Source organism: Gobio gobio (genome assembly GCF_949357685.1).
Source record: "Gobio gobio genome assembly, chromosome: 5".
Classification (NCBI taxonomy): domain Eukaryota; kingdom Metazoa; phylum Chordata; class Actinopteri; order Cypriniformes; family Gobionidae; genus Gobio; species Gobio gobio.
In genome coordinates this window covers 7,383,039-7,403,267 of record NC_137101.1, presented here as the reverse complement: position 1 = coordinate 7,403,267, position 20,229 = coordinate 7,383,039, and the positions used below count along the sequence as shown (strand labels likewise).

At 37.5% G+C, this 20,229-nt stretch overlaps 2 protein-coding genes across 2 annotated transcripts in view; both read left to right on the top strand.

Annotated features, from left to right (window-relative positions):
* Positions 1 to 7,506, top strand: part of rassf3 (Ras association domain family member 3) — a 57,107-nt gene extending 49,601 nt beyond the window's left edge. The window contains exons 4-6 of the mRNA XM_079817977.1: positions 722 to 977; positions 3,878 to 3,993; positions 4,999 to 7,506. Coding sequence (XP_079674103.1) covers positions 722 to 977; positions 3,878 to 3,993; positions 4,999 to 5,148 — 522 coding nt within the window. The 3' untranslated portion in view covers positions 5,149 to 7,506. The remainder of the gene's footprint in view (positions 1 to 721; positions 978 to 3,877; positions 3,994 to 4,998) is intronic.
* Positions 7,507 to 8,682: 1,176 nt separating this feature from the next.
* On the top strand, positions 8,683 to 18,293 carry LOC307126253 (adipocyte plasma membrane-associated protein). Its single transcript, XM_079816716.1, has 9 exons — positions 8,683 to 8,775; positions 10,581 to 10,670; positions 10,790 to 10,911; positions 10,991 to 11,089; positions 13,054 to 13,206; positions 14,604 to 14,716; positions 16,385 to 16,545; positions 16,625 to 16,823; positions 16,905 to 18,293. Coding segments are annotated over exons 1-9 (1,146 nt in total). The 5' UTR covers positions 8,683 to 8,773; the 3' UTR covers positions 17,112 to 18,293.
* The last annotated feature ends 1,936 nt before the right edge of the window (positions 18,294 to 20,229 follow it).

Here is a 20,229-nt window from a genome sequence, read left to right as displayed (position 1 = left end):
AATTACATTCAAAATAGTTCAATAAACACAATTTAAACGCTAAAGACTTTATTGTGCAAAAAATGCCAAACGAATTATAGGCTACTAGATGTTTTACACAAACTAAACCAATGATATTCAAATGGCGGACCGCGGCATGCTTGCATTCTTGCTTTCTTTTTTTCTAGTTGAAGTGAGCAGAGCGTCAAAACAACGGTGCGGATCACACCACAAGCATTCAGGATTGTTTGTGGTAATGATATTTCAACGCTATATCCGTCTAGTAGTTTTATCTAAAGCCAAACGCGCTTCATTCAAGCCCTTTCAGCTCTGTGCACGTTCTCTCTTTCTCCAGACGCCACATTAACAGAGCTTAATGCTCAAACGCAACACCCCGATGTGATCGTCCATCGCGATGTTTCACTGTAGACATCGTCTGATGCCAATTTGGTAAACATCGCCCAACCCTAACGCATACGTTTACTTTAAAGACAACTAATAATATATGATATGTATGTTTTGAAATTACCTGGCTGAAAGGAACTGATTTTCTGAAAAACTAACTGATAGAGACATTCTTAGAAAATGCATTTGATTACATTTGTGTCATTTTGTCAAACCCAACTGCTGCTCATTTGCGCTAACCCTCCACACTGGTGCTCATTGATCAGAATAAATCTTTGCTGTTTTAGTCATTAATCTGAATGTCTTTGTTTGTCTTTCCTCTGTCTCTGCGCTGCAGAATGCTAACGGCATGTACACAGGCTTCATCGGGGTGCAGATGGACCTGCGGAGGCCCATCACGGTGAAAGGAGGCAGGGCAGGAGGGGTCAAAGGCCAAGAGGCGTTTTACCTTCCGCACGGCTCCATAAACACCCTGCACATCAGCAGCGCCAACACTGTGCGGCAGGTGATCGAAGCCTTGCTGAAAAAGTTCACCGTGGCCGACAACCCCGCCAAGTTCGCCTTGTTCAAACGCTTCAGCAGAGAAGACCAAGGTGAGACGCGGAACATGAATATGGAAAATGCATCAGCGTATGTGTGCGTACAGTACACCAGCACTAGCGTGGTAATGACTCAGGACCCCTAGTGTATACAGTATGTGTTTTGGCAGGACCAGATGCATTCCTGGAATAGGTCAATCTCAGGAATGTGTGTGTATTTATGAACGTTCTTGACATCTAGCACACACACATACAGGACAGGCCTGTGTTTTAAGCATATGTGAACGCATGTGCCAAGAATACACCATGCCAGCGTAGTAAACACACATACACACCAGCTGTTGTCTGTGCCAACCTGTTGAATGCAGACACTAACCAGCCTCGTTCCCCATATTTCATTGCCATACAGGGATATTCTGCGCTGGGATGGGTCAGGATGGTCAACTTTTCTAGTGACTAGTTAGATTTAGAAGCAGTTTTTTTCAGGATCTGACATCAAACGGTGAATTCCTGAGCATTGGTTTTCCTCCCATAATGTCAAAGTGTTTCCAGTCCATCTCCTTCCTCTGACAGACCCCAGCCACTGTCTGAGCCCCCTGTTGACGTCACACACACAGCAGGAAGCCAGACGCACATATGGCTCAGTGATTTTAAGTACCTGCATAATCCTTGTGCCGGGTTGGAATGTGCTCTCGTTTATTTGACAGAAACGAATCATTACACAAATCGACTCATAAGAGTCGTTCGTTCATAAATCAGACTTTACAGTGCTGTGCATATTTATTGAGAAAAGATGCCATCTTAAACAGTCTTTTTATATTAACTTGTTTAATTTAGACTGCGCATTTAAAGCAAAATGACTTAAAAATCACTGTTTATCATGTCAAAAATACAAAATGATTCTGTATTATCCATTGAATCCAACTTTCAAGTAATATACTGTATCTATATAAAATTCTTTTTATAATTCTTTAGTCGGTCCATACTATTTATTTTTTATTTTTAATAATTTATTTTCACCTCTTATTTAATGTATTTAAGATTTCACATATTTTAAACCTAATATTCTCTAGTCAACTACTTGTTTTAATATACTCCATTTTTCTTTACTGATCCAAAAACAATAATAATACTGCAAACAATTTTGGTTCGCCGTGGTGCAGTCAATTCAGTCGCAGTGAATTAATGAACTGAGCGTTATAATAATAATATGGCGAGATATTACACTAATCTTCAGTTATTTTGTAGGAGTGTGTGTGTAGGAGCCAATAACTGCTGTTGCCAATGGGGGAATTTTGCTGAGGAGGCTGTCTGGAACAGTGATATTTTTTTCTCTCCACCGTCTGAGACGGGGCGTTTTCATGAGGTCTCGCCATCGTGAGAGATCTCCAGCACATGCATGTGTGAGACGCTGTGTTTGACAGCTGTTTTTAATGCGTGTGACAAGGCTGTCGTGCTGTTAAACGGCTCGTCTAGACTAGATGACTTTAAGAAATGCTAAAGTTTAGATGCTGATAAACTCCCATCTCAGAGCTCATTATAGAAACAGACAGACCCTCATGTGTGATATCACAGCGGCACGGCCTATAAAAAATCATGAATCAACCACATTAGTGTAGACATAATAACAGCCCTGCTTGTTCTGATTAACCCCCGCCGGAGGCAGTAGGATGCCCCCATTAGACAGGAAGTGAGATGAGAGGATTCCTCAAGAATGAAGAAATGCAGGTCTGCGCCCTCTTCAACACTCTGGGTGGAGGAAAATCTCCCATAATGCTGAAGTAAACACAGTAATTCTAGAGAATTAACTTTTGTTCCTGATATGAGGTGGTGCTCTTCCTTATTTCGTGCTTAAAGTTTGTTTTTGCTTAGAAATTTGGCATGCTATCAACATTCAGCAGCGGTGTAGTTTGGAGTGTCTTCCTCTTTGTGGTGTGGCAGGTCATTATTAGAATACAATTGCAAGTCCTTTAAATTACATAAAAGGTTACTGTTTATTTGTATAGCGCTTTATAAAATGCATATTGTTTCAAAGCAGCTTTACAGTGATAACAGGAATAAAATGATCACCAGTGATGCAAACAGACTTTAGTTCTGCTATAAAGCCGCTCTAAAAAGACAACAGTAAGCACTCATTATTCAGTTGAAATCAGTTTAGTGTTGATTCATTTTGGTTCAATAACTGTGTAAAGAATGAGTTCATTGTTTTCTTTAGAACTGCTTTTATAGATTAATTGATGTCATCTTCCATTCAAGTCAGTGCATTCAAGTCAATAATATTGCCGAATGTAAAGTGTCCCCGACTAAGCAAGCCAAAAGGCAAGAAACCAGGTTTAGTCAAGGGCAGGGTTTCCAGGTCTGTGCAGCAAAAATAGCCCAATATGCGATTTTTCTCCATCGGGCGACTGAATTCTCCACCGAATTTGTACATCTGTGGGATGTTTTGGGGGTGTTGGAGCACTGAAATCCTAATTATATGGGTGGAAATCAACCCACAGAAAAAAATGTACCCGTGGAAACAACTTAAAAGTAGCCCAAATCCGCAGGAAAACTGTGGACTTGGTCGAGGGACCAGTTCTCCTCTGGCCAGACGAATCAACATGGTTTGGTTTAATTCCAGGCTGCATCACAAGTCAGATTGTAAATTGATATCATTCGGAATATTTCATCCATTTTCTTGTTTTATCTCCTAAAGAAATGCATAAAGTTGTGTATTTTCATAGTCGTGCGACACATAGTTCCTTTACTAAAAACTATGCATTTACTACAAATTGTTATTGATCTCTTCCGGGTCAAAATGGACCCGAATGCATTGAGGTTACAGTGGCGAGAAAAAAAAAAGTTGACCTTCCTGATGCATCCCTAATTCTTGCCTGATGTTGTTTATTTTCTAGGTTCTGTGAATGAAGTGCCTGTGATGGTAATAGTGTGGTTTTGTGTCTGTATGTGTGCAGTGTACACCTGTAAGCTGTCTGAGAAAGAACACCCTCTGTTCCTGCGTCTGGTGGCGGGACCCAGCACTGACACGCTCAGCTTTGTCCTGAAGGAGCAGCAAACCGGCGAAGTCCTGGTGAGGTTTCTCTATATTTTTCACACAGTAAGAAGTTTAAGATGCAGTGGAATGGTTGACAACAAAAAAAACAAATCACAGAGAAGATGAATATTTTAGGCCTCCCTAAAGTAGGTCTAGTGATGTCCTTGGCATTTAGTGGATTGTGTTTAACACATAAAAGATTGATCATCAGTTCCACACACCGTAGTATAGATATTCTATGATGATCCAAGAAAAACGAAAACGGCACTGGTATCGGACCATATTCAGATTGTAAGTATCAGATATGGATCATTGTGAAAAAATGGTATCAGTGCACCCCTAGTTTCTATGTTACAGTTAATCTTAAATAAATAAAAGCCATTTGCAGCATTCAAAGATTCACATTGGTTATTTATTGAAAGGTAAAGAACCCCCATCATGCCTTCCTTGTCAACTCCAATGACTGTTAAAATATTTGAACATTTTTATTCAGATATGTATTTGGAAAAAGTATCACCTGAAATTATTTTAGAATTTAGTAACACTTTATTTTAAGGTGAGACAGTTAAACATTACTACATGTACTTACTTTAGTAATAACAGTAAATTATGCATAATTACAAGTAACTAACCCTAAACCAAACCCTAGCCATAACCCTAACTCTATAGTGAGTGCATAAATATTACTCAGTACTTATTTGAGTAAGTACAATGTAACCGTCACCTTAAAATAAAGACTGGAGTAACGATGCTGACAATTCAGAATAAATTGTATAAAAAAAAGAAAAGAAATAGGTTATTTTAAATTGTAATAACATTTTACTGTTTTTAATTTTATTTTTTATCAAATAATTGCAGCCTCTGTGAGCATAAGAGACATTTAAAAAGATTTATCAACTCCAAACTTTTGAACAGTAGTGTGTTTAGTTTATTGTTAATTGTTTGACTTTTGTTATTCACTTTGTTCTCGCATGAAGATAGCCTTGATGCTGACATGAATAAAATGAAGGAATTAACATGCCTCTTCCTCTCGTTCATCAGTGGGACGCCTTTTCCATCCCCGAACTGCATAACTTCCTCCGTATCCTGGAAAAAGAGGAGGAGGACCAGGTCTGTTCGATAACCAGACGCTACAACGCCTACAGAGAGAAACTGGACGAGGCCATGAGAGCAGTGGGCGGCCCGGGCTAAAGCTAACCAACTGCCTCTAGTGGTCACTGTCTGTAATGAACACTATTAGGTGTCTCTGTGCCAAGTGGACACCCCGTCTCAGAACTCAGAGGAGAGCACTGACCTCCCAAAATGCACCTCAGGTGCCATATTTACCCTTCCGCCCTCTTGTGATCTCGCGGCTTCAGCCGTCGCAGTTATTTCTCATGTTTTCTGTTCTTTTACCTCGTGAAGTTGTGAATGATGCAAACGTGAAATTGTTTTTTATTTAATTGTTGGATGCTGTGGTTTGTAAATATTTCTTTTGTTGTTTTAATTTATGTGGGTGAAGTTTTATTCTTTTGTTTATTTTACTGAAAGAGTCTTATTTTATTTCAAATATGCTTATCGACCAGAAACTGATGGGATTGGGGATTTATTTTTGTTTTATATTAAATACCAATTCAGTCATAATGTGCCCTACCAAAGATAGCGTTGGCATTTGATGTGCTGTTGAGGACAAACGGAGCACGTGACCTGAAAACCATGCGAGGCCAAACGGACAGGAAGCGTATGTTTGTGATGGACAAGATTGAATGCGGTGATGTAGGGGCAGGAAATGAGGACTAAAGCAATGTAGCATGTCATAATCATTAGTTGCTGAACGGATGGCATGAATACGAATGAAATCTGAAAAAGTATGCATAAGCGTTCAAACGGATTTCATGAAGTTGGAAAAGGGAGCATAGAGGATGTTGGAAGGTATGCAGGAAGTGTCACGGAGAGCTGGAGATCTGACTGATGTTGGTCAGGGTCAGACACTCGTTCTCAGAGAACGACGGGTCATGGTGACCTCCGCTTTGAGCAGATAATCAGTCAACAGGGCATTCATTGTTCAGTGATCTCCTCAACCCTGGAACATGCGTTTAAAGAGGACGTCTGTCGGACAAATGACTGAATCTATAAGTAATGAAGTTGTTTGTTTTGACGCTACAGCCTGAAAATGGTCGATTTAAGCTATTGCAGTGTGATCTCCCTTTCTGTCTGTGATTTATATGTAGAATCACACTGATCCGGAGGATGCTAAAGTTTATTTCACATGCGTTTCTCAATGGCATGGAGATGTAGCTGAAATGTTACTGTTGTGAGGTACAGCTAAATAAACGCAGACACGTTCATGGTCAGTGCTCCCTTTGTCACAGCAGCGCACAACTTCAACACTAATGCCGATGATTTTAAATGATACTTGTGTATCAGTAGCTGGTTTAAAATGTACACTCATTTATATTTGAATTTCTGTATGCCAGTGCTGCATGACGGTTTTCTGATGGGTACTGCAACATTAATGCATAGCGAGGTAGCGACACCTTGTGTTCAACTGCTGTAACTACATCTTTGCAGTCTCACCTGTGCTAATTCAATGGTCTTAGACACAGATTGTGTGCTTTTTTCTTTGTTATTATTGGTTTTATAACCTCTAACCAAAGATATAGTTAAAATGCATAGTTTAATTTAATTTTGAAGCAAATTGCCTGGTGCAATCAGTTTGTACACCTCAATAAACTGAGGTTAAATTACAGTCTCTATCTAACTTTAATTGTAAACACTGGGTTAACTATAAATTAGAGTCATTTGTGTAATTATTGTGTGAAAGTAACATCACAACAGTCTCAATATATGCAATCGAAGAGGATTTGTCAGGGGGATCAGACCAGTAATTTTATAAATGCTTTTTGGGCACTTTGTTTTAATTCAGGGAGTTCTTTTGTTTTATTAGTCTTCATCAGATGCCTATTGTCTTCCACTGTCTTTAAACGGCATTGCATCTAGTGGAAGCTCAGTCGTGTTTTTTTGGTTGTTTTTTTAATAATTAAAGCTGTTTCAGTACTTGATTTATTTTTTTCATAAACAAGCTTTTGTTTGTAGAGTAAGACTGTGAATGAATGTTAAACTGTATTCACATACGTAAAGTGTGGATACGAGTGAACTGCTTCAATACTTCTAAGTATACGTGCATGTGTTATATTAATTCATGCATATTTTATGGCTGTTTTAGGACATCACATGCCAGTGCTGTTGATCTTTCTGCGTAGCAGCACAGTTAGACGGTTTGCTCACACATTTGCCAAAAATTCTCATTTTTGTTCCACAGTTGTAAGTTGTACGTGGTTTTGTGGATGTTTATGAATGACGTAGGTTTCATATATATCTAAGATAAAGTGAGGACTCTGTTGGCATGAATATTGTCCTTGATATGCATAATTACAATCCAAATGAATCCAGATGTCATGCATTTTTGACAATGACGGAGGTTCTTTGAGGGTTTGTATTGTTACCAATCGTGGCCTTTCTTGTTAAAGACATGGTTTCTTTAAATAAAGATTAAATGTTTCTCAAGTCACTGCAGCTGTCATCTGTTTGTGTGTGTGAAGGAACTGCCTCCTCTTGGAAGGATCATGCTGAAAAAGTCTCACTTTTGGCATAAGCTCAAAAAGCAGCTCCACCCCCCATAATCTGCAACTCAAACACGTTTTTATTCAAATGCATTACAGTTTTTCTCAGTCGCTTTGGTACATTTCTCGAATCATCCTCGACATTTGCAAAACAGCAAGTGCATTTCTCAAAACAATTCGTACAAATAGCAAAACACCATGGATTACCTGCACAAGCCGGTCTCTTGCTCAAAATCCTTAGTTCATCTCTCAAAAGTAAATATCTGTGTCATTGAACATGTCAGTGCCATCAGAATGACAAGTCCTTGTGTCATTGTGTATGAATAAGAAGGTCAAATTGCTTAGTCATGTTGTCAATATAACTACTCTGGAGGGATGTTCTGATGTAAATATGGCTAAAGTTTTGATGACAATTATTGTAAATTGTTGGTTACACCTCAGTGTATGTGTGAGTTTGATTGCAAGAGGCTGGACAAGATTCACATTTACGCTTTTACTGTTTGTACTGTAATTTGTTGACAGACCATGTCATTGCGATACAGAGAGAAAAAGACAGCACTGCATAGCACAAAAGTAGAAATATGAACGTCTAACGGGAATGTATAGAAATATGCTTGACATATTATGACAACTTGTTCAACCATTTTGCATGTAAAGACTAATGCTAGGAACTAATGCCTAAATGTTTTGGGGGGTGAGACTATTCAACAGAGACCCATTATAATACATTTTGATCAACATGACATAAGCAACTGCTAATGTAGGAAACAGCAGAGAATTGTACATAATCATTTGCATGGATGTACACAAGCATTTGCAGCTTGTTCAAAGAAATGAGAAACTGCTTTTTTGATGTGAAGTGACACAATGATGTGAGAATTGAACAGGTAGTTTTGAGAATTTCAATTCTGATCTGAGAAATGTACCAAAGCGACTGAGAAAAACTGTAAGTAGGTTATACTTATTAGAGGGGCACTGCACACAGGGTTACACCAACAGTTATTAGTCAACTTACTAGCTTTCAACATCACGCTTAACTGTAAAGATTTGGGACAAGACTTGCCCAAGGCACCCACACACGTGAATGATGTGCCCTTTACATGAACCCGTCCTCCTCATGTCCTCATCGATTCCTCCCCGCACACTTCATTCATGGCGTCCTGGAACACACGCTGAACTTTATACAACTATCAAAAAGCCACCAAGACTTAAACATGTAAGTTTACACCATTTATAAAGCCAGAATATCCTATTAACAATGACGGAACGTACAAACGCTCACTTTGGATGACCAAACGTCGTCTTTTTGATTGTTGTTGACTTGACTAGACGCACTACTTCAGTGTAGTGTACTTCACATTCTTCACATTCACAACTCTCACGAGCGAAAGCGCTGAGCTGTAGTGAAAAAAGCGGATTACTTGTCTTATTTAGTAATGCTTTCGCATCTTTTGTGTTTGTGCAACATTAGTTTACAACCTCTGATTAGGATATGTACTCATTAATGAAAGATGGCACGCGAGTCTGTGCTGCCTCAAAATCGTCATATAGGCTATATTTACTTTGCACGTGTTCACAAAACATGATGTCATGATATATTTTGATGGGTTACCATTATAACTTCCTGAATGCCAACATTCGTTCTTTTATTATCATTATAATATTGAGTTGAACATAATATATTATTATATCATTATGTAATATTTAATTAATAAAGATATTACATAAAATATGTGTGTGTACTGTGTGTGTATAATTATTATGTATATTTCAATACACACACATGCATGTATATATTTAAGAAATATTTGTATGTATATATATATATATATATATATATATATATATATATATATATATATATATATATATATATATATATATATATATATATATATATATATACACACAGTGTTGGGGGTAACGCATTACAAGTAACTTAATAATATTAATAATAATAATATACGTAATAATATTACTTTTTCCAAGTAACTAGTAAAGTAACGCATTACTTTTCAAATTTACAACGAAATATCTGAGTTACTTTTTCACATTAATTTGACTGACAGCTCTCCTGCCCCCATGTTGAGAAAAATAAGTGCAGAGATGTTGTACAGGTAAATATATATATATTTACAGTGTTGGGGAAACTTACTTTGAAAAGTAATGCATTATAATATTGTGTTACTCCCTTAAAAAGTAACTAATTGATTTTTAAGAAAAGTAATGCGTTACGTTACTTTTGCGTTACTTTTTCTCACCTGTACAAATATGTGTTTATTTGTACTGTGTATAATATAATTTCAATAATATATATATATATATATATATATATATATAGACACAGTACACACACATATATTATGCAAACACAAACTTTTATTTTTGATGCAATTAATCGCAATTAATTTTTTGACAGCACTATTGTAATTTATTAACATTATAATATATATATATATATATATTAGAGCTGTCAAAAGATTAATTGCGATTAATCACATCCAAAATAAAAGTTTGTGTTTATATAATATATTTGTGTGTACTCTGTATAATTATTATGTATATATAAATACAAACACATTCATGTATATATTTAAGAAATATTTGCATGTATATACTGTATATACATTTATATAATTTATATAATATAAATATTTTATAGATAAATATAATTTTTTCTTAAATGTATACATGCTTGTGTGTGTGTTTTTATATATAAATAATAATTATACACAGTACACACACATATATTATGTAAACACAAACTTTTATTTTGGATGAGAATAATCGCGATTAATCTTTTGACAGCCCTAATATATATATATATATGTGTGTGTGTTACATTATAATGTAATAATATAATAAAATTAATATAGACCACAACCCCAAACATTTGGTTTTACAGAAAAGCCCAGAATGTTATAATGTTCTCTTTATTTTACATAATGACATACAACTGTGAGATGTCTTTGCCATTAAATTAATTAATTGATTTATTGATTGATTGATTGATTTATTCAGGCAAGGGCAGAGTTCTGTAAGGGTTGTGTTGTTGGCAGTTGCTGTTGGTTTGTATCTCATTCCCTCCCCTATTGATCCTGAGCCGTACATGTGAGTCTCAACTGCCTTTTCATTGTAATTTCTATGCAGTGAATCCAGCATCAATTGATCTCCAAAGAGATTCCAGTCTCATAGTGATGTATGTTTTCCCGCTGATGAATGTTTTCCAGCTTTGAGGGACCCCCGCCTGCTCTGGAGGGCCCTCTGGCAGTGAACACACGGCTACAGAGAGGTCGACGGCTGTTTTCTGGTCAACTCAAAGGCCCGGAGTCTTTTACGGCAGACCAGAACGGTGAGCTCGGTCTTGTGCTTTCGTCTGTTTGTTATTGAGAAATACAGTCAGGTTTGATCTCTTCTTTGTATCTCTCAAGGAAACATCTACACAGGCACTGTTGACGGGAAGCTGTGGAGAATCAACAAGGAATCCCTCACTTTCATCGCTCAGATGGGCCGGAACATCCCTGAATGTGGTAAATCAACCATTGCACCAGCAGAAGACGAAAAAATGCTTGTGCAGTTCCACCTGAATCCTTGGGCTGGGTAGATTACCTACACATTGTAGGCAGTTACTGATTCCAAATGACATGACAAAAATTGAAGTTTTTAATCTAAGGTAATGTAATCGGACTACTTTTAGATTACTTTTGACCTAACTCGTTTATCACACTGATTTGAACAGGATAATCTTGTACCATATTGATAGATAAATACAAAGAAAAAGAAAATATATGACCCTGGACCACAAAACCAGTCATAAGGGTCTTTTTTTATTGATTTGCTCATAAATACGCTTTCCATTGATGTGTGGTTTGTTAGGATAGGACAATATTTGGCTGAGATATTTGAAAATCTGGAATCTGAGGGTGCAAAAAACACGAAATATTGAGAAAATCGCCTTTAAAGTTGTCCAAATGAAGTCCTTAGCAATGCATATTACTAATAATAATACATTTTTGATATACTTACGGTAGGAAAATTACAAAATATCTTCATGGAACATGATCTTTACTTAATATCCTAATGATTTTTGGCATATAAGAAAAATCGATCATTTTGATCCATAAAATTTATTGTTGGCTATTGCCACAAATATACCCGTGCGACTTATGACTGGTTTTGTGCTCCAGGGTCACATTTCATTTTTTGTTATTAACAACATGAAGTGCATTAAATATCACATTACATCAGAGTTTCCCAGACTGGGGTTCATGAGTTTAATGAAAGGCTATTAATTAAATAAAAATTTAATTTTAAAATAATTAAAAGAACTACTAATAAATATATATATATATGTGTATATGTGTGTGTGTGTATATATATATATATATATATATGTATGTATGTATGTATGTATGTATGTATGTATGTATGTATGTATGTATGTATGTATGTATGTATGTATGTATGTATGTATGTATGTATGTATGTATGTATGTATGTATGTATATATATATATATATATATATATATATATATATATATATATATATATATATATATATATATATGTATATACTGTATATAATTTTTATTTATTTATTTATTTTTATCTACATGTCATGCGACCATTAATAGACATGAGAGAACTGTGAACTTATTTAAAAAATATATATATTATTATTATTATTAATAATAATATATATATTATATATATATATATATATATATATATATATATATATATATATATATATATATATATATATATATATATATATATATATATGAATTTGTACATTTTAATGTGTTTAAAAGACAAAAGCCTTGCAAAAGACAGTAATGCATGGTTAAATGACTTGAGTGATCATTCAAATAATAATTCATGTGTTCATCAGGAGTTGATTAGAAATGCTGATTTTTGAGAAAACACTTTTTCAGGCTTTTTTAGAAAGGAAAATTTAAAAAGATAAGAAGGTAGTAGGGAGAATCAAAGAATTATGAATAATTGAATGCCATTGTGAGAATATGTAATCAATAAAAAACGAACTGTAGTCTGATTATGAGTCATTCATATTCACTTCACGTGCCCTCTGTGTCTGGATGAATATGTATCGGCTGTTATGGAGGCGTTCACTGGCTCGACACGTGTGGAAAAACCCGACAGTCCCTGTGTCCTGCTGCCATCACACATTAGACATGCTGAAGTGATTCACAAAGACTTGAGTGTTGTTGTATCAAAGGCTCAGCTGTTTAAAAGAGTCTTGAATGCAGATGTCTTCATTAGAGCTCTCGTCCCTTATGGTGTGGCTTATGAACATTTGATGCCTCCCTATACTATATTTAACCAGACAAAAGTCTAAGGTATTCTCCAGTGCGTCACTAAGCAGAATGCAAAATGTGCCTGTCAGTTAGTAGATAGATACCATTGTTTTCCTGGTACAGATGGTAAGTTATCATGCTATATTTGCATAATGCCATTTTGTTCTTCGTATAGGCACAAGTACGGAATATGAGCCGGTATGTGGGCGTCCACATGGTCTGCGATTGGACCGTGACGGGCAGCTTATCGTGGCCGACTCCTACCAGGGTCTTTTCAAGGTTGACCCTTGGACTGGAGAGAAGACATTGCTTCATTCCAGCAAAGAGGGTCTGTAAACATTTGAGTTAAGAAATGTGTGCTTTCAGATGTCTCAAAAATGGCCAAAGCAACCAAAATATATTAAAAAGCTGGAAAGCTCCTTTTTTTAAATCTTAATTTACTGTATATTTTAATATTTGCTTTTTTGCACTGTTGAGTTGTAAACTCCTAAAGGCCAGCAAATATATACACTGATCAGGCATAACATTATGATGAAGTGTATAACACTGATTATCTCTTCATCACGGCACCTGTTAGTGGGTGGGATATATTAGGCAGCAAGTGAACATTTTGTTCTCTAAGTTGATGTGTTAGAAGCAGGAAAAATGGGCAAGCGTAAGGATTTGAGCGAGTTTGACAAGGGCCAAATTGTGATGGCTAGACGACTGGGTCAGAGCATCTCCAAAACTGCAGCTCTTGTGGGGTGTCCTCGGTCTGCAGTGGTCAGTATCTATCAAAAGTGGTCCAAGGAAGGAACAGTAGTGAACCGGCCACAGGGTCATGGGCCTGTGTGGTCCGATCAAACAGACCAGCTACTGCGCCCTGCCACAAAGCAAAAATGCTTCAGGAATGGTTTGATGAGCACGAGTTTGAGGTGTTGACTTGACCTCCAAATTCCCCAGATCTCAATCCAATCGAGCATCTGTGGGATGTGCTGAACAAACAAGTCCGATCCATGGAGGACTCACCTCACAGCTTACAGGGCTTAAAGGATCTGCTGCTAACATCTTGGTGCCAGATACCACAGCACACCTTCAGGAGTCCATGCCTCGACGGGTCATAATGTTATGCCTGATCGGTGTATATATATTTATATATAGATGTATAAAAAATACTGTATACTATATATATTGTTGTGGCCAAAAGTGGAGGGGATGTCTGTTTTTAATGACCCTACAAGTTCGATTACAGCATCAAAATATGAGGAAAGTATTTTTTGTATTATTTAAGTAAATAAGTATTTTTTTTAAATGCACTATTTTACTAGGCAAAAACATTGCTTACAGGAAAAAGCATACAGTGACTGCAACATAATCAGTTATAAATATTTAATTGGTTCTCTCTTGTTTTTGCATGTGTTTATAATTTCTTTGTATGACAGCCCAGACAAATATTATGATGGCACAATTTGTCATGTTTCATTGCTTTATCACAAACAAAACAATAGACTCCAAGCACAACTACGCAATGTGCTTACAAAATCTTTAACATATTTGTAATAATATTTGGATAAAGGGTGGAGATCACTTTTGGCCACTACTGTACTTGCACATATTGGTTTTCTTTATCTCAGTGTACTTTACATTTGCTGCTTTGCAAACATATTTACTTTGATTCCAATGTCACCCTTCCTGCAATTTGAAAGAGCATTATATTTTAAAACCCTCTCAAATTCTTCTTCCTAGGAGCTGATGGGATTCCCTTTGGCTTTCTAAATGGCCTGGAGATTTCTAAAAACGGAACCGTGTTTTTCACGGACTCCAGCAGTAAATGGGGAAGACGTCATGTCCGTTATGAGGTGAGTGAGTGACAGAAGAACTGGGCATTAAAGGTGAACTATGTAAGGTTTTTGCAGTAAAATATCCAAAAACCACTAGGCCAGTGTTAAATATTTTGTTCAGTTGAGTACTTTGAATATCCCAAATGTTTCCAACTATTTGTAAATTGTGAGAAATTGCTATTTAAAGGGTTAGTTCACCCAAAAATGAAAATTCTGTCATCAATTACTCACCCTCATGTCGTTCGACACCCGTAAGACCTCCGTTCTTCTTCGGAACACAAATGAAGATATTTTTGTTGAAATCTGACGGCTGAGAAAGGCCTCAGATAGGCCTCCATTGGCATTCAGTACATTTATAATCCCAAGACCCATAAAAGGCACTAAAAACGTCGTTACAAAGTCCATCTCACCACAGTGACTCTACAATAATTTTACGAAGCGACTACAATAGTTTTTGTGCGCAAAAAAAATCAAAATAACGACTTTATTCAACCTCTTCTTGTCTTCCGTGTGTGCCTCCACGACGCATGCGCGAGAATATGACGTAGCGCCTGGGTTCGGGAATCCATGAAATGCACACTTTAACCCCATTTTGAGAACTACGCCGAGACCTAAAGCACGATCAATGTAGAATTCAACAGCTTAGATACGCGCATCTTCCTCTGCTGGTAAACAAATCGCTTCTGGGTCATGTGTCCGAAACCCGGCGCTACGTCATATTCTCACGCTTGCGTTGTGGAGCCACACACGGAAGACAAGAACAAGTTGGATAAAGGCGTTATTTAGAATTTTTTTTGCGCACAAAAACTATTGTCGTCGCATCGTAAAATTATTGTAGAGTCACTGTGGTGAGATGGACTTTGTAACAACGTTTTAGGGGCCTTTTATGGATCTTGTGAGTGTGAATGTACTGAATGTCAATGGAGGCCTATCTGAAGCCTTTCTCAGCCATCAGCTTTCAACAAAAATATCTTCATTTGTGTTCCGAAGAAGAACGGAGGTCTTACGGGTGTCGAACGACATGAGGGTGAGTAATTAATTACAGAATTTTCATTTTTGGGTGAACTAACCCTTTAAACCAAGGAACCGGGACGTGTGAGCTATGCGTTTGAGGGAGTCGTCTGTCGATTGCGTCATATCTACGTTCCCCTCAGTTTCCGGTTTTATTCAGCAAAAGCGCTTTGCTCTCACTGCAGTGTGAACAAGTGTCATAGCAGTCGCCGAGCGAACGTCATAACTTCCTTTTCAACACACTCAGATATATCTAATACGATAAACAGAGTTGCGTTACCTCATACTCATGACTGGAAAAGAGGAAGTGGCGCCGGCGACCATGTCATAATAAAAGTCCCACCGGTGACTATGCCATAATAACAGTCCCGCTCTTCAATGGCTCCTGCGGCCTTGCTCAGCTCCACAACACTCGGTCCTGCTTTGCTTCACTACAGTAATGTTAATAATCGCATCCATGAACATGATTTCTGCCCGAGTCCTATCCTGACTCTTTCCCACCGGCTGTGAGCTGAAGACCACATGTCCCAAGATTCTGCGCTCAAACGTGGCGTCATCAAACTACGCCTTTGTGTTGAACAGGCGACCTCTAGTGGATGGAAAAGTTACATAGTGCATCTTTAAAATTGGCAACACAGTATTTTAACCTGAACTAAAGACTCAGTCTCTCTGCAGGTTTTGGAGACAAACTATCTGGGCCGCCTTCTCTCGTATGACCCCGTGACCGGTCACGTTCAGACACTGTTGGATTCTCTCTACATGCCTAATGGCTTTGCCTTCTCACCGGATGAGGACTTCCTGCTTCTGGCTGAGACTAGTATCGGACACATTATTAAGTAAGAGCTTTTTCATATTTCTTTGATATATATCCGCATGTTAAAGTATCCTGAGGAAATCTTCTTATCTGTTTCTCAGGTTCTGGTTGAAAGGACCTAAAGCAGGCACTAAAGAGATCGTCCTGAACAACATGATTGGTTATCCTGATAACATCCGCCTCAGTGACCGCGGCACATTTTTGGTGGGCGTAACTACTGTTAGATTCCACGGCCGACTTTTCCCACCGTTCTTGGATCTGATTGGTCCGTACCCTGCTCTTAAACGCTTCATAGTGAAGGTGGGTAAATGTTAAATATGTGGAGTTTAGGTCAGCTCAGAAGTGACAAAAGTGAAATCTCGATGGTGAACACTCTTGCAGCTCATTCCTCTCAGCTGGTACAACGCTCTGGTGCCTAAGTACGGGCTGATTTTGGAGCTGGGGCTTGATGGAGAGGTGATTGACAGCCTGCATGACCCCACGGGCAGCCTGACGTGGGCCGTCAGCGATGTCTTCCAGCAGGGGGCGCACTACTATCTGGGCAGCACTGACTTGCCGTTTCTTTCTGTGTTGGAGGAGTGGAGCTGACCGTCTGGCTCTCTTACAAGTGGACTTACACATGGGAATAGTAGGACTTTCGATAACCTTTTGTAGGTAATGACAAATTTTAACAATGTACTAAAGTCTTGTGAGAAAACTACATGTTGTCGTAACTGTGAATTCTGTGATTTAAAGAGGACTTGTTATGTTGCTGTTTGAAAACCATGAAAAAGGTCTGCCAAGTTGCAAAACACAAAGGGAGTTGTTCTCTATATCAGTCCGCACTGTTTCTGAACTCCCTGAAACGCCTCCATTGTAGTCTTGAACTTTCATCCGGGAACAAACACGCCACAGTATCCCTCATTTAAATAATTCCCGCCCAAGACATGCAAAATAAAGGGGCGAGGCCTGGTTGAGTTAGTTAGTAGTGGCTGCATCCGAAATCGCATACTTCACACTATATAGTAGGCAAAAAACAGTATGTGACAAAAGAAGCATGTCCAAATTCACAATTATTTATAAGAGTAGGCAAAAAGTACCCAGATGACCTACAACTTCCTGCGAGATTCTGAAGTGTGCATATGATGGACACTTTACTATCCCATGAGGCCACAGGAGAGGATTTGTGAATGGCAGTGAAGCGACGTAACCGATGCTGGTAGGTCACATGATCATGACAACATGATCATGAATTTAGTACGTCCGGATTACATCGATACTATGTAGAACACGCTTTTTTCTAAATAAGCACCTACTCGAGAGTATGCGATTTCAGACCCAGCCAGTGTTACAGACAGACTGGGAAGAGAGGTGCTGCAACAATATGTGAAAATCAAGTGGTTTTTTGAACATTCAAGCATGAAAACCTATTCATGCAGACCACAAACACAAATTCAACACTTTGTAAAATGACATGATATGGCCTCTTTAAGTATAGTTAAGCCATTATGGTTTGCCTAATACAGAGCTTTACCTTTTAAGTGTATTAGTTGTCAAGTTTAGTTTATGTTTTTCAGCACTGGCCATAGAAATGTAAGCATAGCTGTTCACAGTTAAAAATTAACACATGGTTTTCTCAAGCAAAAACATAGAAATAACATGAAAGTTCAATGCAGTAAACTTTCAAGCAACCACCCAAATATAACATTTAAAACTGCATCATGTATGTATCGCACTAATGTACATATATCCATTTTTTAAATAAAATAACTGCATTGCAATTATTTATTTAACCCTCTGGTGCTCTTCGGTCATTTCTGACTGAAAAATGTTCTGTTTTGAAATGTTAAAAATCCCAGCTTCATCGGAATTATATGAATCTTGGTGACTTTTCTTGCATTAGGTATGTAAACACACAAAAAAAATTGGGGTCATGATTCGAGCATGCTAATTGGTCGTTAAAAAAAAAAGTAGCGTTCCTTATCTTCGGTCATAAATGACCGACCATAGGAAATGAATGGGAAATCGGCAAAAACACAAAAATTCACTGAATATTTGTGTGTACAATCTACAAATCGGCCACAATGCTGAAAAAAAGTGCACAGCAGTAAAGGGGTGACACTCTAAAACATCAAGAGTGTGATATTGACACATCCACTCACACACACACCTATGAAAAACTGAACCTATGAACCACATTTGGAATTTTTAAAAATCACAGCTTCATCAGAATGATATGAAACTTGGTGACTTTAGCATTAGGTATGTAAACACACAAAAAAATTGAGGGCATGATTCGAGCATGCTAAGTGGTCGTAAAAAAAAATACTCCCACTTGTGCTCTTCGGTCAAAAATGACACCATAGGAAATCTGCAAAAATAAACAAAAATTCACAGAAAAAAAAAATCTAAAACTTTATAATAAATAGTCTTTGAGATTTTTTAAATATATATTCAAATCCATCTAAAAAAATCATTAAATGTGTTCAAAACAGAACTAGGGAATTCTCAAGCCTCTCCATAGAGACCTCTAGTGATTACACCCATGGTTGCATGATTTCTTAAATAATTCCAAAAGAGGGCGCTAATCTGCCTTCAGAAAAATTTATTTTGAAGGCCTAGTCTCTATTTTAACCTGAAATGCTGCAATTATTTTAAAAAAAGACAAAAATTTATAATTTTCAATGGCAAAAATAGACTTATTGCATAAATATTAAAAAATATCATCAAATCATCTCAAAATACAAAATTAAAAAGAAAAAATATTATTGACGAAAAATAAACTGCATTGGTTTTACTGGGGTGGAGGAATTTTTAGGTGTCCGGTCACTTATGACTGGGAAGACAACCATTGCAACCCCTAAACGAAGAGCACCAGAGGGTTAAAGGGTTAGTTCACCCAAAAATGAAAATTCTGTCATTAATTACTTACCCTCATTTCACGAGTTCACACGTACATCAAATTAAATGGAGTAAAGATTATGCGTATTTGGCGTGCTGTCCGGGGGAGGGCTCCGGGCTCGGAATTTGGCCCGAACCCAGAATATCCCCCCCATGACAAAGATAGTCTAGAACTAGACTGTATTTTATTATGGATTGTGTTGACGACTAATGAGTTTATTAAATCAAAGTGAGGAGATGGGGTGGTGGAGGGATGCTAAAAATAAAAACGGTCAACGAAAGAAGGTGAATATGCTGTATATATACACACACCTCTTATCGTTGATTAAATCGATTGGCTTGATGTGCTCCACATGTGTTTAATTAGGTTTAATTATCTGAGGGTGCTCCTCTTGGGTTTGATTAGGTTACATTATCTGGCGTGCTCCATTGTTTAGATAGGTTTAATTATCTGGACGTGCTCCTCCCGAAATTAGTTACTAAAACTTCACGTCGTTCGACACCCGTAAGACCTCCGTTCATCTTCGGAACACAAATGAAGATATTTTAGTTGAAATCTGATAGCTCTGAAAGGCCTCCATTGGCACAATGCACGGTACACTCTCAAGACCCATAAAAGGTACTAAAGACGTTGTTACAAAGTCCATCTCACTACAGTGGTTCTAAAATAACTATGAATCGTCGAGAATAGTTTTTGTGCGCAAAAAACCCCTAAATAACGACTTATATATTGATGCCGATTTCAAAACACGGAATCATGAAGCTTCGAAGCGTTATGAATCAGCGAGTCGATTCAGCAGTTTGGATCGCCAAATTTCAGCAGTTT